Source organism: Mustela putorius, unplaced genomic scaffold (assembly GCF_011764305.1).
Source record: "Mustela putorius furo isolate JIRA1106 unplaced genomic scaffold, ASM1176430v1.1 tig00537335_pilon_pilon_pilon, whole genome shotgun sequence".
Taxonomy (NCBI): domain Eukaryota; kingdom Metazoa; phylum Chordata; class Mammalia; order Carnivora; family Mustelidae; genus Mustela; species Mustela putorius.
This window is the reverse complement of record NW_025422457.1, coordinates 3,428,859-3,452,492: the sequence shown is the minus strand read 5'-3', so window position 1 is coordinate 3,452,492 and position 23,634 is coordinate 3,428,859. Positions and strand designations below refer to the sequence as shown.

The window sequence follows — 23,634 nt, the reverse complement described above, 5'->3', positions numbered from 1 at the left end:
CTGATTCCTTGTGAATGTCAGATTCATCACTAATGGGAAGCCACGGTGGTAGTTTTTTTTTGGGGGGGTTACATCATGTGTGCTCTTTTCTCTTTCTACCTTCCCCCACACTTTCCCCTCTTTCTGCCACCCTCACCCCCCCACCCCCCAGTTCTATTTAGTATTACAGGCGGAGGGTTTGTAAAACAATTCTCCCATGTGTTCATGAGTCTCACTGAAGGAGAAATCAGTTCATGCTGTATTTTTACATATATATATTTAGCTTTCTATTTCTGGAGAAATAAATAGGAAAAAATAGTTTTCAATAACAGGTGAATTCCAAGAAGCGTGGTTTGGAAAGAGTGAGGGATGGGGATCTGGGGAGCTTTTCCAGCGGAGAGTCGGATGAAGAGGCCAGACCTCGGAGGTGGCACAAAGCAGCCGGGACACATGAGAGGTTTGCCCCGGCACGGTCTGTCCGAAGTGATGCTTGTGGAACTGATGCTCGTGAATCATTTCCTAGCGGGGAAGGCAAAGGGATACCCGGTCTCCCAGCTAGAGGTCGTGGAGCCAATAGGATAAGCAGGGATGAGGGAGGAACTGTGCCGCACTGCGTGACTCCCTGACAGGGCTCAGGTTTGCAAGTCCAAGTGGCTGCAAAAGCCAGACAAATGGATGAAAATCCAGGACTAGAGGAAATCCCAGTAGGTGAGGGATTCTGGGAAGCACTGCCTTCTCTGGTGAGTGAAGACAGGCCGAGGTGCGTGCCCCGTGGTCAGGGGCAGATGGTGGGAGTGGACAGATGGTGGAGAGAACTGGATTCTCTGTGTCCAGGGGAGCTTCTTGGGATTTGCAGGGCTACTCTGCACCTGAATCTGGTCAGGGGCCTCGGTCTGACCCTCGCATGCATCCACACGCAGCCCACATCTTCTTCTGGTCAGCCACTGGGCAGAACGTGCCGGACTGGGGCTTAGGAAAGGTAGCCTTTCTGAGCCAGAGAACCAGGAGGAAGCAGGCGAAGAACAAAAGCTGTGCTCTCATAATCCCAAGAGGTTCCATATTTTACTGCTTCTTTTATAGTTAAGAGTCCTGGGTCCTGGGTGTGAAGGAGAGGAGGGGCCGTTGTGCTGGCGAACGTGCATTCCGCCGGCCAGTTCTGCTGAGGTATGATGGTGAGCATTCGCAGATGGCTGGCTGGGGACAGGGCTGGCTGGGGACAGGGCTGGCCAACTCCGGGAAGGGCTAAGCCACTTGCCCCCTATGGACACTAAGTCCATAACCAGCCTGAACTTATTAGAAGGGGATGGCAGCCTACTCCACCAGTGGTGACCCAGGGATGACCCGATGGGCTCCCATGGTCTTACTCATGGATCAAGGTCAGGGACCATACTCCTTTTCATACTTGCTTCAGGTTCAGGTAGGCTGCTCACTTGAACACTCATGGCTTAGGCTGGACATCGCAGAGAGAGAGGACCTGGTATGACTGACTGTTTCACCGACCAAGGGGAACATGATCACCCAGCTCCCTGCTTCCCAAACACATTGGGACTGGAGGGTCTGGGAGTAGGAGGAGATCCAGGAAGGTGCTCCGGTCATGGGCGGGAGGGTGAGACACCCTTCGTGACAAGGCATGGAAATGGTATCATTGCTTTTCAAGCAAAGAAAGTCAAGCCATAGAGCTCAGCGGAGCCTGGAGGCTCCATGCCTGACTCAGTCCATCTGCTCCCATTCCCTAGAATGGGTGTCTTCCTTCTGGTTGTTTTTTTTGTTTGTTTGTTTTTGTTTTTTTAAGATTTTATTTATTTGAAAGAGATGGGAGAGAGAAAGAGAGCATGAGCAGTGGGGAGAGGGAGAAGCAGGCTTCCCTGCAGAGCAGGGAGCCTGACATTGGGCTCAGACCCAGGATCCCCTGGGATCATGCCTGAGCTGAAGCGAGATACTTGCTGACTAGACAGCCAGGGGCCCCATCTTCCTTCTATTTTAAAATATGGGCTTTACTGTTATTTGGGTGTGGCAAAGCCAACGGATCTGGAGATGAGCGTCCCTGAAAAGATAGTGATACTCACAGATCCCAGGAGAGGACAGTCCATGCTACAGGGGGATCACACGGGGAAGCACCGGTCAGGAGGCTGAGGGAGTCCGGAAACAGGGGCCAGAAGCTTTATTGTAGTTACTGCAGGGAAGAAGCAGAGGAAGAGTCATCAGGCTTTTGATTGGCTAGTTTGATTAATTTCGGTGGCTCTGTGACATAGAAGCTGTCCCTAGGTGTCTGGTATCTGGCCTCGGGGTGATGAGGGCAAGTATGTAATAGCCCTGAGCATGGGGGTATGGGCTCTGAATTGGTTAGTTTGTATTTGAAAGGCGTGCTCTAGGGTGAGCTGTGTCCAGTTTCTAGAAACTGGCTAACTCAGGGAGGGCTGGCCCCTCCAGGATCAGCATGGCCCCAGATGTCAGAGCCTCAGAAAACAGAAACGTAAAAAGACCCAGTTAATACACTTCCTGTTCTCTGCTCTCAGGACACAGCTCAAGTCTCCCAAGTTCTAGGAAAGCTTCCCAGGCCACGCACTGGGACCACTCCCTCCTCCTGAAGTCCCATAGCCCTCACTGGTGCTGCTCGTTCACTTTTACCTGTCATCTAAGCAGAGCACCCTGTGTCCCTGTATCAAAACCCCAAGATCCTTGGAAGTGGGGATTGTGTCTAACTTCTCTATGTGCCCCACAGCACCTGGCACAGAGCCTTGAACTCAGTAAGTTCTCACTAAATTTGTGTTAAGGAATTCCCAGGGTTCAGTATGGTAGGCCACAGAGGTGGTTCCTGTAAAAGAAGAACCATTTTCAAGCCCTGGGCAGGAATAACCCTACTTGATTCCTTGCTTTAGTATCCAATAAGTGTTCTAAAATTTAGAATGTTTACAAACTGAGATCACCTTTGTGAAATGCACAAATGAGGAAAAATTCAGGCAGCTCCAGTTGTGAATACAACTGAGAAAGGGTCATTTCTAATTGCAGCTGAAAAGGAAAAATTGAGTTAGTATCGATGCCCTGACCACAGTGTTTCCTCCATTAACTCTCTGGAAGAGGAGAGTAGATTACACACATCAGCTGGTTTCACTGAGTGGCCAGGAGGCAGACGAGACATGTCTGTCTCCTGAATTATTATTAATGGACAGATCATCTGGGTTGTGTCTGTCCGGGGCTGGGGGGATGTCTATCACAGGCTGTCAGGAGCAGAGATTTACCTGGTTCAAAGTGGCCTGGAATGAGTTGGGAGACATGGTGGGTCCTCAGGGTGTTGAGGGCAAGACACGGCAATGCCACCAATGGCCTTGGGCTCCTCCTTGTGTGTGTACGGGAGCAAGGAAGGTAGACCAGATGGAGGGCGGGTTGGACCTGAGTAGAAAATGTTAGAGGGATTTGGCTCTGTTCCTAGGGCAGAGCTGAGGGACAAAAATAGATCACATCTTGGGAAACCTGGCATGAAATTAAATTCCAGGGCTCTAGCCAAGCTCTGCCAGCGAACTACCTGCCAGTGTCCAGAAATGCCCTCATCATGCTAAGTGGAGGTGATGGTGGAGCGGGGGAGGGAAGACAGCTGCTTTTGTGGGTACCCTAATGTTGCAGGGGCTGCCCCTCCTGTCTTTAGTCCCGTGCTATTCAAAATAGAGTCTGCAGACCAGTAGCACTGGTCTCATTTGGGAACTGTTTAGAAATGCTGACTCTCGGGCGGGGCTGGGAGTAGTGTGAGGCCAAAGACGAGAGCTCCCTCCCTCAGGTGCAAAAGTTCCCCCAGAACTCAGTAATGGAGACAAATAACATTTTTTAAAGGCAAAATTAATGCCAAAAATCTATGATGAACAAAATAAAATGATTTGAAATGAAGACAGGATCTGACCCTACACTTGAACGATCCTACCCCTCTCAACTCACCCTAATCCCAGACCTGATCTCAGACCCCACTCAGACCACGGAAATCAGCGTCTGCCTCTAACAAGATCCCCAGAAGACTCAGGGGCACATCAAAGTTTGAGAAACACTGCTTCGGACAGTCCCCCCAAAGCCATCACAACCCCAAATCTTGGACTCCAGACAGCAACAAAAATGGGAAAGGATGAGCAGAGATTCCAGACATTCCAGAAGCATCCAGCCCCACGAGTTTGCTTGTCATTTGCCTGGATATGCACAGTGCCACCTTACAATTGTACAGTGCCCTGTAGTACACTGTAAGCTTTTTAAAAAATGTTGCATTTTGAAATAATGATAGATTTATAGGAAGTTGAGAAGATAGTACAGAGGGTTCCCATGTACCGAACTTAACCCAGTTTCCCCTATTGGTTACATGATATGTATTGACAATACAATACAGAAGTGAGGAAATTGACATTGGTATAAAGTGGATATATAGTTATATGCCATTGCATCACACGTGTGGATTCACATAACCAGCACAATGAAGCTACAGAACTGGTCTCTCACTGCAAGGCTCTCCCTGGAGCTCTATAGCTTGAGAGTCACACCACCTCCCTGCCCTGTCCCCACCCTCATCCCTAACACTCGGCCGTCACTAATCTATATCATTGTGGAGAAGGTTATGTGAATGGAATCATATAGTCAACCTTTTGAGATTGGTTTTCACACGGGGGCATGATGATCTGAAGATCATCTTAATTGTTGCATGAATTGTTAGTTTGTTCTTTTTATTGCTAAGTAGCAGTATTCCAGGGTAGGGATATACCACTGTTTGTCTAACAGTTTGCCTAAAGCAGGACGTTTCATTTATTTCCTGCATTTGGATACTACAAATGAAGCGGATATGAGTAATCATGTACAGGTTTTTACGCAGACATGTCTTTATTTCTCTTGGAAAAACACCCTGGAGTACCATTGCTGGGTTATGTGATAAAACCTATGTTTAGTTGTGTTTTTTTTTAATATTTTATTTTATTTTTTTAAAGATTTTATTTATTTATTTGACAGACAGAGATCACAAGCAGGCAGAGAGGGAGGCAGAGAGAGAGGAGGAAGTAGTCTCCCCACAGAGCAGAGAGCCTGAAGCAGGCTCCATCCCAGGACCCCGAGATCGTGACCCAAGCCGAAGGGAGAGACCCAACCCACTGAGCCACCCAGGCGCCCCTAAGTTTAGTTTTTTAAAGAAACTGCTAAACTCTTTTTCAGGGTCGCTTGCTGTCTGACATTCCCACCAGCCGTGTAGAAGGAATCCGGTTTCTCCACACCCTTGTCAGCTATTGATGTCGTCATTATTTTTTCTTTTAGTCATTTTGATTGGTGAATTCACGGTCTTAATTTACATTTCCGTGATGCTTAGTACTGTTGAACATCGCTTCCTACGCTTGTTTGCCATCTTTGTTTGTCCTCTTTGGTGGCATGTCTCCTCCTGTCTTGTGCCCATTTTCTAATTGGATCTTTAGGGGTTTTGTTCTTTTTGTTTTGTTTTACCGTTGAGCTTCGAGGGTCTTTTTTATATTCTAGATATGAGGCCTCAGATATGTGGATCACAGATATTTTCACCCCATCCATAACTCATTTTTTCATGGGCTTAACAGGGTCTTTCAAAAGCTTTTGTGAATGTCCTGTTTATTGGTTTTTTTTCTTTTGGGCATCATGTTTTTAGTGTCATATCAGAGTCTTCACCAAGCCCTCTGCCCAGTTTTCTGCCATAGTTTCATCTGAAAGTTCATATTTTACATAAGTTAAAGCTATGATCCGTTTTGAATTAATTTTCTATGGGATAAGAGATTTAGGTTGATTTAGTTTTTTTTTTTTTTTTAAGATTTTATTTATTTATTTGACACACAGAGAGAGAAATCACAAGTAGGCAGAGAGAGAGGGAAGCAGGCTCCCTGCTGAGCAGAGAGCCCAATGCGGGGCTGGATCCCAGGACCCTGAGATCATGACCTGAGCTGAAGGCAGAGGTTTAACCCACTGAACTACCCAGGTGCCCCTGATTTAGATTTTTTTATTGTTGTTTATTTTTGTCTATAGCCACCCAATTGCTCCAGTGCCATTTGTTGAAAAGACTATCCTTCCTTTATTGAATTATTTTTGCACCTTTGTCAAAATGCAGTTGGCCGTTTGTATGTGGGGCTATTTCTAGGCTCTATTCTGTTTCATTGATTTATGTGTCTGCCTCTCTGCCAATACCTCAGTCTTGATTACTATAGCTATATAAAAAGACTTGAAATTTGGATAGGCTGATTTCTCTATTTTCTTTTTTCCCACTTTCTTATTTTTTAAAAAAAGGTTTTAACCATTCTGTTTCCTTCTGTATAAATTTTAGAAATAGTTTGTCTGTATCTTTTTTAAATTTTTATTTATTTGTTTGAGAGAGAGAATGAGAGAGAGAGAGAGCATGAGAAGGGGGAGGGTCAGAGGGAGAAGCAGACTCCCTGTTGAGCAGGGAGCCAGATACGGGACTCCAGGATCATGACCTGAGCCAAAGGCAGTCGCTTAACCAACTGAGTCACCCAGGTGCCCAGTTTGTCAGTATTTACACCAAAAATGACTTGCTGGAATTTTGATAGGAAGTGCATTAAATTTATTTATTGGTTTGGAGACCGTTAATATCTTCTTTGTTATGTCTTCTAATTCATAAACATGGTGTGTTTCTACATTTATTTACATCTTCCTTGATTTCTTTTTATCAGCACGTTGTAGTTTTTAACACAAATTTTGTATATGTTTTATTATATTTATACCTAAGTATTTCATTTTTTTCTGAGTCATTATAAGTAGTCTAATTTCAGTTTCCACATGTTTGTTGCTAGCACATAAAAATACAATTAATAAAGGGTGCCTGTATGGCTCAGTTAGTTAAGTGTCTGCCTTAGGTGTCGGCTCAAGTCCTAATCTTGGGGTAGTGAGATGGAGTCCCACACCAGGCTCCCACCCCAGTGGGTGAGCGGCTTCTCCCTCTCCCTCTGCTAGTGCTCTCTCTCAGTCTCAAATATATAAATAAAATCTTTTTTAAAAAAATACAATTAATTTTCTTATGTTGATCTTATGATTTTACTTAACTCATTTTTTAAAGTATTTATTTATTTGAGAAAGAGAGAGAGAATGTGGAAAGAGGCAGAGAGAGAGAGAATCTTCAAGCAATCTCCCCACAGATTGTGGGGGTCTCCCCAGAGACCCCCTCCCCACACACACATGATCTCAATTTCACCACCCCTGAGATCATGACCCATGAAATCATGACCTGAGCTGAAACCAAGAGTCAGACGTTCAACTGACTGAGCCACCCAGGCACCCCCTGAACCCACTTAATAATACTAGGAATTCCCTTGTAGATTTCTTGGGATTTCTAAGTAGACTTTTATACAAATAGAGATAGTTTTTCTTTTTAATATTTTTGATCTCTATGCCTTTACTTTTTCTTGCCTTATGAGCTAGCTAAAACTTCAAGTGCCATATTGAATAGCAGTGGTGAGAGCAGATGGGCCTGTGTTGTTCCTGATCTTAGAGAGAAAGCATTCTGTCTTTTGCCATTAAGTGTGATATTTGCTATAGGTCTTTAAGGATGTCCCTTATGTTGAGGAAGTTCCCTTCTACTCTTAGTTTTCAGAGTTTTTATCATGAATCCATGTAGAATTTTGTCAACTGCTTTCTCTGCATCCTTGGATAGAATCATGTGCCTTTCTTCTTCAGATTGTTAATATGGGGGATCACATTAAATGATTTTTCAGATTTTTTTTAAAGATTTATTTACTTATTTATTTGACAGACAGAGATCACAAGTAGGCAGAGAGGCAGGTAGAGAGAGAGAGAGAGAGGAGGAAGCAGGCTCCCTGCCGTGCAGAGAGCCCGATGCGGGACTCTATCCCAGAACCCTGGGATCATGACTTGAGCCAAAGGCAAGGCTTAACCCACTGAGCCACCCAGGCACCCAGATTTTTCAGATATTGAAACAGCCTTGGATCCTTGCAATACATGCCCGTTGGTCATGGTGTATTATTCTATGTGTAGCTGGATTCTATTTGCTAATATTTTGCTATTGGTTTTTGCGTATTTTCTAGTCTCTTTACCTGGTTTTGGTATCAGGGTGACACCAGCTCCATGAAATAAATTGGAAAATGTTCCCTTTTTTTTTTTAATCTTCTGCAAGAGACCCTAGAATTGTGTCACTTTTTAAAATATCAGCTTTACCAAGGTATAATTGACATATAAAATGTAAGATATTTAAAGTGTGCGGTGCAGTGATTTGATAAACATGTACATTGTGAAAGGACTCTACCCATCCAGTTCATAAACCACATGGGCCACTTCACATATTTACTTCTGTGTCTTTTTTTCTTTCCTTCTTCTGTCTTTCTTCCTTTGTGTGTGAGAACATTTTAGTTCTACGCTTTTAGCAAATTTCAGTTATACAATGTTATAGCAATATTGTGATTTGTAAAAAATATATATTCTGACCTCCATCCACAGTTCCTGACCCACAACTTCTAAAACCTGTGAAATTCCCTGAGCAAGAAGAGAAAAACATCTTTTGTTATAATATTTGGTCTCTTTTTCTCAGTTCCTAAAAATGTTTCAGAGCTATAAAGGTGAAATGGGTGTCTTGTTATTCGTAACAAAGCCCTCTCCACCACAAAGAGGTTTATGTTAATGTTGTGACTTTTGGAAACCACCTAAGGATGGAGGCTGGTGGCCAGGGGAACCATCTATAAATAGAGTTGGAACTTTCAGTCTACTTCCTGATTTCTGGGGAGGTAAGAGGGCCGGAGATTGAATCAATCACCAACCGTCAATGAGTTAATCAATTACACCAATATAATGAAGCCTCCATAAAAACCCCAAAAGGAAGACATTTGGAGAGCTTCTGGTTTGGGGAGACAGACGCTTCCACATACCTTCATTCTGGATCCCAAACTCCATGAGTCCCCAGAACTACAAAGGCAGAGGCTCCTTTGTTTAGGTCCTTGCCCTAGGTATCTCTTTATCTGGCTGTTGATCTGTAGTCTTTAATATCCTTTGTAATAAATCGGTAATCTAGTGAGTAAATGAACTTCCTGAGATCTGTGAGCTGCTGTCACAAATTAATCAAACCAATAGAGGTGGCCATTTGGCCAGAAGTACAGGTTCCAACCTGGCCTTGCAATTTGGTAGCTGAAAGGGAGGAGGCAGTCTTGTAGGACTGAATCCTTAACCTGTGGGAGTGGATACTATCTCTAGGTAGGTAGTGTCAGACTTTAGTTGGATTGTAGGATGCCTGCTAGTGTCTTCAGAATTGCTTTGTGGTGTGGGAAATAGACACACAGACACACATACACACACATACTGGAAGTGGGGGTTAGAATCATTTCAGTTATCAACTACAGTCACCATGTTTTACATTAGATCCATCCATGGCTTTAGTTTTAATTCTTCTTTAAATGTTTAGGACAATTCCCCAGTGAAACCATGTGGGTGTGATGCACTTTAATATTCAGAATTTGATTCAATTCTCATAGCAACCTTGCAAAGAAGGCATTTTACAGGTATGGAAACTTAAGGCTCAGAGAAATGAAGTGACTTACCCAAGATCTAGACATCTTCTGATTCCAAGTTCAGTCCACAAAACCACACTTCCTGAGTTAGATGTTATTAGGCTGACTCTTCAGTCCTTTGGAATCTCTATGGGAAACAAGGAAGAGAATAATTGTAGCTGTTCCTGGCCACTTTTGTTTAGCTGGGTGCCAGTTCTTTCTTGCTGGACATCACATTCAAGTTAGAGGGTAACGAGGCAACCAGTGAATCACTGAGTATAAAACCTAGTACTGTTCGTACATGATGAAGGTACAGTTCGAAAGATTGATGACACATGCATTGACACATCCAACTGCAAAACCTGAGAAGCAAAGCAAACAAAACCGTCTCAAGAGAAAAGGAAATCCTATTATTTTGTGGCCCCTGGACATACTCTGGGAAGTTTGGAGGGGTCATCTCTCTCCTCCATCCCTTATTACCTGACCCCAAATTTCCCACCAGGAATGATTAGCTTACTTAAGATAGGATTTTTCATCACCCTCACTATCCCTTCTTTGATTTTTTTTTTTTTGAAGATTTTATTTATTCCTTTGACAGACAGAGATCACAAGCAGGCAGAGAGGCAGGCAGAGAGAGAGAGGAAGGGAAGCAGGCTCCCTGCTGAGCAGAGAGCCCAGCACGGAGCTCGATCCCATGACCCCGGTGGGATCATGATGTGAACCAAAGGCAGAGGCTTTAACCCACTGAGTCACCCAGGTGCACCCCCTTCTGTGATTCCCCTCCCCCCAGCTCTGATCATGTCGTTTCCCTGTTAATAGCCTTCAATGATTCTGTATTGTCTCTACTTCTCAACTCTATGGTTGTCGTCTATGTACGTCCAGGGTTCTCAAACTTCAGAGAAGAAAAGAATCACCCAGAGACATTACCTGAAAATGTAGTGTCTTAAATCCCAACCCCAGAGATTTTGACTCAGTAACTCTGGACTGAGACCTAGGAATCTGTTTTAATAGCCTCCTCCTGGTGATTCCAGTGCCGTCCACAGAATACACATTGACCAAACACTGATCTCTGGTATAAAGACCATAGTCCCAGGCCTGGCTTTCAGGCCCTGAGAAGTTCCATTCCAGCATGCTTAGTGACTAGTACCCCTCCCTCATCCTCACCACTACCAGGCCTCCAGACCTCCAGACCAACCCAGTGGGTAAGACTAAACCAGTTGGCAAGCGCGCTTCAGAAAGGCAGAATTAATCTCTCCTGTCCCTTTCCCCCCTGCCCTTAGCACTTCAATGTTAGCACAGTGTTGTTCAAACTATAGGTTGCCACCCAATAGTAGGTTTTGACCAGGTTCTTATTTAAATTTATGATTCCTAGAATAGAATATATGGAAACCATCAGTGTGCGTTGCTGTAGTTAAGGGGATTGTAATACATTTGTTTCAGTTAATTACCTGTATACATAGATGCGTATTGTGTCGGGACATGAACTGTGTTTCTCACTGTGGCTTGTACTCCAGCAACACTGAAAGCCACTGTAGAACTCCTCTCTCATTAGATCAATCAGTATGGCTTTCTGTATCTCCATTATTGTGAAACTTTGGGGAATAATGAATAAAGCCACCTTTATCCTCTTATTCCTCCAGGATTGATCATGGTATTTTGTACTCAACAACTGAACTGATTTGATTACATCATCACAATCATGCCTCTTCTGGGTTTAACTACTTCAGATCAAGTATCCTCTTCTAGGGTATAGGGTTAGGGTTATTCCTTTCAGAAATTGCCTCTTCTGGAGGAGTGCTTGGATGGCTCAGTCGGTGAGGCATCTGCCTTTGACTTAGGTCATGATCTCTGGTACCCGGGATCGAGACCCATGTCAGGCTCCCTGCTCAAGGGAAGCCTGCTTCTCCCTCTCCCTCTGCCCCTCTCTTACCCCATCTCTTGCTCTCTCTTTCAAATAAATAAATACAATCTTAAAAAAAAATTTTGCCTCTTTGTGAGATAGTGAATCTTGGAGCATTGCTGAAGAAGTTCTAGAACCTAGGTGAGGTTTGGTGGGCTGAGGTCCGAAGCCGATGACCAAGAAAGAATTCTTGAGACATCTTTGGTGCAAAATGGTGGTTTATTAAAGCACAGGGACAGGACCCATGGGCAGGAAGAGCTGCTGCCCGGGTTATGAGAGATGGTAGGTTAGGTACCTTGTGGTTGGGGGAAGGTGAGGGCAAGGGAGGTTTCAACGGAGCTTCCAATGGAGCTTCATATGCTAACGAGGGCCTGTAAGGTGCTGGGATACCAGAGGACTTGAGGCTTGATCAATGTTGTCTTTTGGCAAGCCAATGACATTCCTGCTATCAAGCGTCTTTGTTATTGAGATTTGGTTTTAGAAGAAATTTAACTTTATTTAGGGCTTGAGGAACTGAGTTATTTGCCTCTGGAAATTGTGCTATTGAGAAGGTTACTTCTTTGTAGATCTCTAGGACATTCGTAAACCCGGGGAGACTGTCTTGCAGGATTGTGATCTCTGCAAGTTAACTATTTGTTTATGGAGGTCAGAGGTGCCTGAGGAATGTGGAAAGGGGGTGCAAGGTGCCAGCTTTTGCTTTGTCTTCAACCAGCCTCCTGCTCCCTCATCAATTGCCAGAAGAAGTGGCCCCTCACGTTGGCCAGAAGCAAAGGGTAACATTTGTAAGGTGATGAGGTTCTTTGGGGCAATGTATTTCCTATGGAGAGTCTAGAGTGTGGTCTGAGGAATGGAGTGGGCGGCTCTCTGACTTAAGATGGACCAGTGAAAGGACGCTCTAGAAGGACAAGAGCAGAGGAAATAGTTACATGAGTCTTCTAGGCAAACGTGTGTTAAGCATCCACTGGTCAATTAACGAGTCACTATGCAGGCTCTTAAGAACCCAAGATGTGTTCGGATGGGTGACGACTGGACCACATGTGGATTACAGCTTTTTTTTCTTAAGGCAGCGGTGTTTCAGATGGCAATGTGTCCAGTCAAGGTTGTTTGAAGGCCAATCATCTTATACCGAGCTTGCTTCTCACATGTATGTTAACTGCGCATCTCTGTTAGCTGTAAGTTGGGGACCTCCTACAACAAAATCTCTGGCTTTGAAGAACTCAGTGCAGAAGAGGAGTGAAGGCATACACTTTCAGAAACAATTTTCTGGCCAGGCCCCTTGAACTTGATGCACAGGGGCCTAGCAGAGCTGTAAGTGCAGTCAAGGCGGTTGCTGGACAGCGCAGGCAGGCTGGACCGAGGTAGAGGTGAGGTAGAGTGGGGCTTCCAGTGAGAAGCTTGGGGGTGCAGAATAAGGAGAGGCCACTTTTTTGTAGGATGGGGGAGGAAGGAGGCTCTGACTTACTACAGCAGGGACTCCGCGACAGCTAAGGGCCAGATGTAAATGATCTCAGTGAAGACTAGAGTATGAAGGGCCAAGAGAAGAGAGGGGTGGTATGGAGCGCGTCCCAATAAAAGGGTTTTTGTTTCGTTTTGTTTTAATGATTTTATTTATTTTTTCGACACAGAGAGAGAGATCACAAGTAGGCAGAGAGGCTGGCGGAGAGAGGGGGAAGCAGGCTCCCTGCTGAGCAGAGAGCCCAACATGGGACTCGATCCCAGGACCCCGAAACCACAACCCGAGCCGAAGGCAGGGGCTCAACCCTCTAAGCCACCCAGGCACCCCTGTTTTGTTTTGTTTTAATAAGGATTTCAATTTGTCCTTGGCCTCAAAATAAGACTTCTTGAAAACAAGTAAAGTAATATCATGCTTTAAAAAAGCAGAGGTTAGGGGCGCCTGGGTGGCTCAGTTGTTAAGCGTCTGCCTTCAGCTCAGGTCATGATCCCAGGGTCCTAGGATTGAGCCCCGCATTGGACTCTCTGCTCAGCGGGGAGCCTGCTTCTCCGTCTCTCCCTCTCCCTCTCTCTTAGATAAACATATAAAATCTTATAAAAAATAAAAAAGCAAAGGTGACACACCTTATTAGAACGGCTAAAATCCAAAAAACCTGGTAATTCCCTATGCTGGCAACGATGTGGCGCAGCAGCAACGCTCATCTGTTGCTTGTGGGAATGTAAAATGGAATGATCACGTTGGAAGCCAATTTGGCAGTTTCTTCCAAAATCAAATGTCCTCTCACCGTCTGACCCAGCCACTGCCCTCCTAGATGTTTACACAGCCGAGTCGCAAACTAGGTCCACGCAAAAACCTGCACATGAATGCTCTATCAGTTTGATTCATCATCAGTGAAAACTGGAAGCAACCGAGACGCCCTTCAGTTGCTGAATGGATAAACAGTACAAATGGATAAAGAAATTGTGACATATCCAGACAACAGATAATTATTCGGCAATTTACAAATTGAGTTATCAAGCCACAATGCATACCGTTAAGTGAAAGAAGCCAGTCTGAAGAAGCTACGTAGTGTATGAGCCCAACTCACTCGGTGTTTTGGAAAGGGCAAAACCAGAGAAATGGTAGGAAGATCCCTAGTTACCGGCAGCTCTGCACCCAGGCAGAGGGATGAACAGCGGGATCACAGTGGATTCTGTGTAGAGAAACTGTTTGCAACGTAACTGCAACAGTGCCTACATGTCATTATACGTTGGTCAAAACACACAGATTGTACAACACTGTGTCTCTTCGTGGGAGCTATGGCCTATAGTTAATCCATAGTAATGTGTCAGTATGGACTCATCAAGTGTAACAAATGAACCGCACTAATGCAAGATATTAATAATAGGAAAAACGGTGGGGGGCGGGGGGAGATAGGAAGGTGGGGGCTGGATGTATAGACCTCTATGCGCTCTCTGCTCCATTGTTCCTTAAATCCAAAACCATGCTCAAAAATAAAGTGTGTTAATTATTTTTTTAAGAAATGGAGAGATTTCGCATTGAAAGAAAAAAAAAGGCAAATGTGATGAGAATTATTTTTAAGTTTTAAGAGAGGAGCAAGGAAGTCCTGGGCACTTGCTTGTAAACTACACAGCCAGCCTTGCTCCCCAAGACCCCCTTCGTGAACAGAATCCCTCGCCTGCGAAATAAATCCATACCACATATCCTCCCCGGTACAAGCTCAGGCCCTGCTGGGTTTGACACTGAACCCCTTCAAATGAGAACTAAAATTTTCCTCCCCTTCCTAGTTTTCTAAATTTTCTCATGGAAAAGACATCGGGCTTGTCTGGTAAATTTGAAAAAGCAGCCTCACGAATTCCTTCCAAAGGGAAAAAGGCTTTTCTGTGACTGAACTTCTCTCAATCAACCGTAACGATGGCTTTCCTGTTAATTCTCCTTAATTACATGGAAGGCCTTTAAACTTGTTTTGGTGGTTCTCTTCTGAGATGAGGCAATCAGCCCACCTTTGCTATTATAAGAAGGTGGCGGCTGCTTCTTCTTCTTCCTTGTTTTCTTCCTTTTAAGTCACTCCTCCATTTTAGAATTTCCGCAAGTGATCATAGGCGTAAATTCCAGTCTGTCCCTCAAACGGCTTCTAGTGAGGTGCTTGTTCTAAATCCCTCTAAGCTGCCGACTTGTCCAGCAGAGGACCTTTTAAACTGGATTAATCCCCTTGGTTCTAAATCCTTTTGCTCTGGGGGCCAGAATCTCATCCCATAACCTTTTGAATCACCAAGGTAACTTGGAAGGTTGGCACTTTCCATGTAAATGGCGAGAGCTGTAAGGCAATAAACCTTGCAGAGCAGAACGTATTGATTTCATCAATCACCTTTAATCCACACCTTTCCGAATCTTTATAACGTTTGGTGTTCTTCTCTTAATTAGAAAGAGCCAGGGATTATCTGCACAAAACTGGAAGGTTTATTGTGATTGGCGGGATTGTCTCTCCTGTCCACGACTCCTACGGAAAACAGGTGGGTTGGTCCTTTGCCTCTCTGCTCCTTTACGCTCCCTTTCTGACCCCATGGATGGCTCCTAGGGCACACAGCTGCCCCAAGGCCGTCTGGGCTACACTTCCTGGAAACACACATGCCTGGTAGCAGGTGTCCTGCTCCGGGCTCTGGACCAGGCTCAGCCCGGCGCAGGTGGGTGCGGGCGGCAGCGGGGAGGAACAGCTGCGCCCGCAGCGCTCATTAGCCCGAGCGCGCACCGCCGCGGACGGCCGAGCTCCGGTGCCACACATGCGGCGGGTTACAGATCTTTCCCGGATTTCAGGAGGAAAAGGCCCATGCCTCTTACGATCTGATTTAAAATTCCTTTCCTTGCGGCTCCCTCCCTGCCACACGAAAGGGAAGGGCTGTCCATCTCCCCTCCATCCCCAGCGGCCTCCGAGGAAGTCGCCCACCCAGCAGCCCGAGCCTCGAGACGAAGCCCCGTTTGCAGGGTTAAGTCTCTGTGCTGGGCAAGGGTCGGCTGCTTCCTCCCAGGGGCCCATCTCCTGACCCTGTCGTGAGTGGCCCATCCCGACCTCCGTCCCCTCTACGCTCTGGGCGTCAGTGTGACAGGTGCACACACGGCGGGGTGGGGGGCACACTCTCCTTCCCGGCGTGGCTGAGGAAAGGCTGCCCTTGAATGAGAAGCCCGCTTGGGGTGGGGTCCCCGGAGGCTGCAGGGAGCCTCCCACTGATGCTCTGTTGTTCCCCAGGGCCTTGTGTCCAGCCGGCACCGCCTCATCATGTGTCAGCTGGCGGTGCAGAACTCCGACTGGATCAGGTAGGGCTGGCCTGGCCCATGCCCCGGGGGGGGGGGGGCGGGGCGGGGGGCGTGGCCTGGGAGTCACTGGGGCTGAGGGGAGGAAGAGGAGGGGTCCCCTCAGTCATCTGGATCCCACAGGGGTGGGGAGGTCAGAAGAGGCATTAGTCCCCGGCAGGCTATAATTACGCAAACCTTCGGAGGTGACCCCGCTTGGTTTTATAACCAGGCGGTAGGGCCCAGCAGACCCAAGAGGGAAGCCGCAGTGTTTCTCTGCTCTGGGACATTTGGATCCAGGAGTATTCCTGGACATCATTGGATTTGGGGTGAGGCCTGGCCAGGAAATCCGAAATGCCTCTCCACTTTTCTCCCCCGTTACTTCCTGTGAACTCAAACTTCCTTTTAGGAACCATTCTCTGGGTTTCCTTATTTCCCATTCCTGAACTCGGGCTTCCTGGGGCTCCGGGCTGAGCGTGGGACCGAGGGGCTCCCAGCAAGCGGGCACTGCCCGCCCCGCAGACTCTGGGCGCCGGCCGCCCGAAGATGGCAGACACCGTTATGTGGAGCGCTGGCCGTGTAATTAAAGCAAGCTTCCACTAATTATGCTAATTACACTCCCCCAAGTTCCCACAGTTATAATTTGCATGAGAAAATGGCGTTTAAAAAAAATAATGGCACACCATTTGTACTGTAATTTCCCCCCACGGAAAAATAAGCAGCACCTAGAGGTTTCTCTGAAGGGAGGGATGTGAAGGGAAGCTCACCTCACAGTGAGGGGAGGAGTGGGGTGGGCGGGAAGGAGAGCGGGGAAGGGAAGCCACCACCGCAATCGCATTGGGATCTTTGCGGGTCATGAGCAGTGATTTGTGTGAGAAACACTTGTACCTCAGACTTTCTCAAACCCCTGAGATACAGGGAGACACAGCTGCCTTTTCTCTGGTGAGAAATGGGCCCAGAGAAATCAAGGGGTTTGAGTGTGAACAGCCTGTCCACGGTCCCGTCAGGGAAAGAAACAAGGCCTTGTAACACTGTGGCTTAGGATCTCCTGGGGAAAATGGGGACCAGTGGGGGAAGACACAGGGCAGGAGTTGTTCCTGCTTGGATGTGACTGGAAGATTCTGAAAGAATTGCTTCATTCATTCAACAAATATTTCCCCAGCACCTCCTGCTGACTCTGCACTGCTCCAAGCGCTTGGGCAAGGTCAGAATTCCGAGAATTGAGGTCACTAGGGAAGCTCAGGTGGTTCTAGAGGTAGGGGCGGGGCCTCCGGCCCTGGGGGAGCCTGTTGCGGGCAGGTGGGTGGTGGTCAGAGGTGGGGGGAGGGCCTGCCGCTCAAGCCGACTCTCAAGGTTTTCAGCCCGGGAGCTCTTACCTCTGGGAAGCTTCGGTGTGTGCGCCTGGTGGGAGGTGGGCAGGGAATGCTCAACTGCTAAGAAAATGTTTGAGAAATCTCCCAGTTTAGCAGCTCATTAAGTTGCCAGTTAAGCCTGAGCAAGGCATTGGTCTGGGCCAGCTCCGGGCTCGGTTCACATCCCCCTGCACAGGAGGGGCTGGCCAGCGGGCGGGGCTGTGCCCTTCAGTCTGACAGGCACGCGCCCCCCCCCCCCCCATGCACAGGGAGGCAGACAGGGGCGGATCCCCCAATTCAGGTATCTGCAGCCGCTACTCGCTCGCTACTCGATGAGGGCCTGGCTTTGAATCCTTACCCCAATCCTCGAGGGCCCAGAGGAAAATCTCCATTGTGTGGGGAAGCATCAGAGCAAGGCTCTGTACTAAGCACTTTGTTTATGAAACTCATCGAGCCCTTCTAATAACCCCACAAGAGAGTCACATCGTCATTTTTACAGGTGGGAAAAGTGGCACAGGAAGAAAACATCACTTTCCCAAAGCCCCGTACTCCTCCCGTTTTACAGAGGAGGAAACTGAGGGGTAGGAAGGTGTTTCAAGCCCACGTTTGATCTGATTTGGGATCTGAGTATGCGGCAGAGGCCAGTCTGCTGAGCTCCCTGAGCTACAGGCTCTGGAAATGACCAGTGAGGAATGAGTGTGAGAATGGAAACCGTGGGAAGCCTCTTTCTGGTTCTGTTAGGGTGGACCCCTGGGAGTGCTATCAGGACACCTGGCAGACCACGTGCAGCGTGCTGGAGCACCATCGGGACCTCATGAAGGTGAGCTGGGCCACGGCAGGGGGGCGGGTGCCCCCGAAACCAGGCAGGCCCGGTAAGAGTGCTGCTGGCCTACAGACCTGGTTCGGTGTCCGGCTTCTCGGGCAGCGGTGGGAGACCAGGTCCCCCAGCAGGAAGGAGAGCAGCCAGTTAAGGAGTCGGACTAGAGCCTGCCCCCCACCTTGCCCCCCTGCTCAATCTGACAGGGGCTGGTTTTCAACTTCTGACAGCAAACCCAGGGTGGGAGTGAGAACAGACTTCAGAAAGTGGGGAGGGAAGGAGACCTGGCCCGGAAGGTGGGGCACAGAGGAGCATGGGGGAGAGAGAGGGGATGAGCATCCGGGGGCTCCACCCCCATCTATAATGGACTTGCCAGTCCCCTCACTCCAGCACTGGGTGCTGTGGCCGAGACCCCCTCACCGCTGCCACACGCTGTCCCTTTGTTCACTCTCATTGGTCCTCTCATGAGTTCCAAGGCAGGCAATGTTCTGGTCCTTTTTATATGAGTGGACAAAAGGAAGCCCAGAAGGGCACCTCGGTGGCTCAGTGGGTTAAAGCCTCTGCCTTTGGCTCAGGTCATGATGCCAGGGTCCTGGGATCGAGCCCCATATTGGGCTCTCTGCTTAGCAGGAAGACTGCCTCCCCACCCCTCTCTCTCTGCCTACTTGTGATCTTTGTCTGTCAAATAAATAAAATCTTTTTTTAAAAAAAAGGAATCCCAGAGAGGTAAGCCAATCTACCTGAGGACACACAGCCATTGTTTTGTGTCTCCCCTGGATGGGAGCCCGTGGCTTGTGCTCAGGTTGCAGCCACTGAAGAGCTGGTGACCAGGTTATAACAAGAGCCATGCCCCCCAGCCCCACTGGCCAGAGTGTGAGGAAAGCATCCTTCCCAGACTGACAGCGGCCCCTCGGTCTCGGCAGCGACGGCAGGAAGAGCAGAGCCACCGTAGCAAGAAGCCTGACTGCCCAAGACCAGAGTCAGCACCCTGACCCTGTCACGGTGCTCTTGTCAGCTGCAAGCGGCAGTCTGGACGGCACTGTTCCGACACAGGGGGCGCGGCTGCCCTTCTGTGTTTTGCATCAGTGGGTGTCAGCAACCGCTCCTTGGGGAGCCGTCGGCATCACACTCCACCAACGGGGCCAGCTCTGGGCTCCTGACCCTCCAGGAAGTCCAGAAGAAGAGGAAGAGGAAGAGGGCGGGCTCTAGCGAGCTGTTGCCTCATCTGCTAGGTTTGTCCCCCTTGGAACTGACACAGCGAACCTCCCTTCCTTCCCTCTTCAGAATCCTTTACAGGCATCCGGAGTCTTTTCTGATCCCCTTGAAGGGACTCTGCCATTGAGGGGCACTCACCAGCTCCCTGTGCTGGTCTCAACCCCCGCAGTAATAGCAGGCATCCCCTCCTATCCTACAGTATCAGTCAGGAGAGGCTAAGATACGCTGTGTTAACAAACATCCTTAAAATCTTGGGGACTTCACAGCAGTTTATGCCTCACACTGAAAGACCTGCGGATCCCCTTACCCAAGAATCCAACACTGCCACTGGATGCAATCAGCAAGAGGTTCTTTATTGTTACACAGGTGCCTGCGGGTGGTCAGCAGCTCCTGCTAGCTGAGCACACCCGGCTGTGGTGGCGCCGGGTTTTTATAAACAGGTACAAACAAGTTTTGGGTGGGACGCAACTGATTGGTTGACAGTTAGAACTTTTGAAAAAGGCATACATGGAGTTTGCTGATTGGCTCTAAGGACCCACGCGCGGGAAGAGAGAGGCGGGAAGGGGGAACAAGCTGATTGGTTCTGAGGGCCCGCGCGCGGGAGGAGAGAGGCGGGAAAGGGGAACAAGAAGGGGGAAGGTAGGAATGCCATCATGGCGTCTCTATTATTTCTATAAGCCAAGCGGTTACAGAAGGGCAAAAGAGCGATTAATAAGCAATTAATAACCTAATTAATAACCTGGTCTATACCTAAAAGCCAGCGGTTTACAGAAAAGCAAACAAGCGGTTAGTTATCCTATCTATCTTCTAGGGGAGGAGTCTTTCAACACCACACATCAGCTGGGGGTCCGTGGGGGCCTGTGTGCCTTCTGATCACACGGCAGCCTCGGGCTCCGTGATGGAAAGGAGGAATCTGGGACCCTGCAGACGTGCTGGCGCCCTGCCTGTACCAGCCATGAAGTCTGCCCACTGTTTTTCTTCCAAACGCCTGGGCTTCCCGAACCCTCCTTCGATTACTCATGCCGGGAGGCGGGAGTCTGGGCCAGAGCAGCACAGCCAGGAGCTCAGCCCTTCCAGTGACACAGGCCGGTAGAGAATGTGAGTCCCCAGGACCCCTGCCTACAATGGCGGTGGGGGACACACCATCGCTCCTGTTCTACCATCAGGCCGGTGTTCCCGGCGTGGACGGCAGACCTGTTGGAGAGACTGAGGCAGGGCTTACTTAGAGGTGACCCGAGCCCATGCTTGGAAGGGTCTCTGCGAACGTGAGAGCCCGCGGAGGGGTGACGAGGGCAGAGTGGGGCACACAGCCAGCCCTTTTCTTCTCCACCTAGAACAAGTCCCCTGGGACCCGCCGTGCAGGCAGCGGGAGGAAGCATTTCCTCAGCTAAACGAGAATGTGGCGCTTCCGTTTCCGGAGGTGAAATAATGAAAAAGGAGGCAGGCCGGCCCTTCCCCTCCAGCAGCCACAAGCAGGCGGGGAAGAGCCTGTTGGGGGGCCTCGGCAGGCTCCCAGATGGGGCTGGCTGCTGCTGGGACCGTCCTGCGTCAAGAACATGACAGAGGGGACAGGTCACTCCACAGAACAAACGCTTGTCCTCTGGGGCTCAGAAGGCATCAGTGCCGCTCTCTGCCCTCTGTGTGGAAGACGGACCTTCCGGGGGTCACGAGGGCCACAGCAGCCCCGCAGCTTGGGGTTCTCTGGCAGCGGGACTCAGAAATCCAGAAAGAGGGGTGCATGGGGGTGAGATACTATCTGGAAAGGGACCTGCAGAAGCACCGGCCCTTGGAAAGCTGAACGGATTCTGGAGCTCTCGCACCCACAGCAGGGAAGGGGGTGGGTATCTGGGTCAGCGGGGCAGGACGTGGCCTTATCAGCTCCATGAGTTCTGCGGCCCGAGGGAAGCAGCAGGCCAGATAATCCAGCACAATAGAATATACACGGAGAATATCCGTTTGGCTCTGGAATGTGCGTCCACACTGACAAGCAGGCGAAAGAGTGCCCAGCCCCCCGCCTCTTCCTGCCACACAAACACATCCCGCTCGCCTGGCCCCACTCTCAGCCTTGGCCTTGCCGTTGGCGTCCCTGGCCTGGAGAGGCGACAGGTGGTGATAGTGCCTGGTATTCATATGACCTTTCCAAAGCGTACACAGCCCTTCTGCAGACACGACCTCGTCTGCGGCCCGTGCGGTGGGCAGGGAGGGCAGGAATGCACGTCACATGGGAGGTTACAACATCGGCGGCCAGGTGCCAGACTACAGCCCAGAAAGGCAGCCACCGGGCCTGTCCATGTCAAACTCCTGAGCTGAGGTTCAAGTGACGGTAACTGTCCAAGGTCACGCAGCCAGAGTGGGGCAGAGCTCAGACTTGAACCAGGGCAACACCACATGTCATGCCTTCCCAGCACTGAGCTAGCGATCTGGCCTCCTGCTGGCCTCACACAGCCACGCCACGCCGCTGGGTCTAGAACCCGCCCCTGCCACCAGCTCAGCGCCCAGTGGCCTCCCCGGGATGGGTGAACAGATGAGCGGTTGACGATAACTAGGAATGCTCTTCATAAGTTATTTGGCTAATACCACTGACCTTGCACTTCTCCCTTCCCCCAGCGGGTGACTGGCTGTATCCTCTCCAACGTCAACACACCTTCCATGACGCCAGTGATCGGACAGCCCCAAAATGAGACCCCCCAGCCCATTTACCAGAACAGCAACGTGTCCAGCAAACCCACTGCAGGTAGGGGACCCTGGTGGGAGCTGCGGCTCTCAGACCTCAGAATCACCTGGACGCTGGTTAGAATCCAGACTGCTGGGCCCTCCCCCAGAATGTGACTCAGTAGGTCTGGGAGGGGGAGGAAAATTTGCACTTTTAACAAGGTGACACTGATGCTCTAGTCCTTAAAATAGAGCATCAAAGAGAAGCAGTCACAGTGAGAGAGAGACGGGGTTGATGGTGTGCATTTTTCTAATATTTATAATTATAAATTTATAATTAAAAATAATATTTACAAATTCTATTTATAATTGTCTTCCTGGGAATTAAAAATATGGAAGGCAGCATTTTTCTCTGCCTCTTCCAAGGGAGTTGACAGTCTTGCCCAAGGTCACACAGTGAAGACGTAGCAGGACTAGGAGTCAAACCCAGGCATCAGCATTCAGAATCCCAAACTCTCAGCCGCCTCTTCAGTGGCAGAAAGCGAGGGCTCCAACATTTACCCAACACGGAGTACTGTATGCCCATACAATGCCCAGTGCTTTACATGGATTCGCATTTTATGCCGTAATTCTGTGATATAGATATTATATTCCCATTTACAAGGAGAAAACTGAAATTCAGAGAGGGCAAGTGATTATCCTAAGGTCACACAGCTCAAAAGTGGAAGAGTCAGAGGTCATGTTCAGGACTATTCAATTCCAAGGTCCATATTTTTTCCAACATTTTTTTACCAACCCATTGCAAGAGGCGGATCCTGTTCATACTCTTCAAACCTAGAGACCATAAGCTATTAGATTATTAGTCTGTTCGAAACAGGGTAGTTCACAAGGAGCCAGAATTTCATAGTTTTCATATAGCTACATGTGGGGGCTCAGAAAGATTTTCTGGGTTAGAGCTCAGAGAGGACATCAAAAACCAGATCCCTCTCAGCCCAAGTAGGTGTCTGATTATGATCAAATCCATCTTCATGGGAAGGAATGAAGGGTAAGGCTCATATTTAAAAAGGAGCAAATAGCCCATATGTCTTTTAAACACGTAATATGAGCCAACTTATGGTGTGCAAACAAACCTGCGTAATGCCTATTTTTTTAAGTGGAGGAAAAGAAATAGTACACCCATGTGTTAGTGGTGGTTGTCTCCTGGGGTGGGATTACAGGTGCTTTTTATTTTCCTTTTTATATATTTTCCTCTTCTACATTTTCCGGTTTTTGACAGTATAATAAACACAAGCAGAAAACAGATTCCAGTCTGTGGCTCACGATGCTTGCGCCTTGGACTGTGAACGGGAAGGAATGTTTGCTGTCACATTTCTCTTCTTTCTCTCTACCCTCCTGCCTCCCACTACCCAACCCCTGCCCGCTCCAGGGCAACCCTATTGTTTAAGTGGCCCACAGGCCCGGCTGTAAGTGGTGAGTGGTTCTCTCCCTCTGTCCCTGTC

The 23,634-nt window shown here is 48.5% G+C and overlaps 1 protein-coding gene across 4 annotated transcripts in view; it reads left to right on the top strand.

Annotated features, from left to right (window-relative positions):
• The window catches only part of NMNAT2 (nicotinamide nucleotide adenylyltransferase 2), a 188,694-nt gene that overhangs the window by 142,756 nt on the left and 22,304 nt on the right, over positions 1–23,634 (top strand). For all 4 annotated transcript variants that reach the window (XM_045074296.1, XM_013064214.2, XM_004767924.3 and 1 more), the window contains 4 exons: positions 15,236–15,324; positions 16,056–16,123; positions 18,193–18,271; positions 22,091–22,217. In XM_045074296.1, the coding sequence (XP_044930231.1) occupies positions 15,236–15,324; positions 16,056–16,123; positions 18,193–18,271; positions 22,091–22,217 (363 nt within the window). The remainder of the gene's footprint in view (positions 1–15,235; positions 15,325–16,055; positions 16,124–18,192; positions 18,272–22,090; positions 22,218–23,634) is intronic.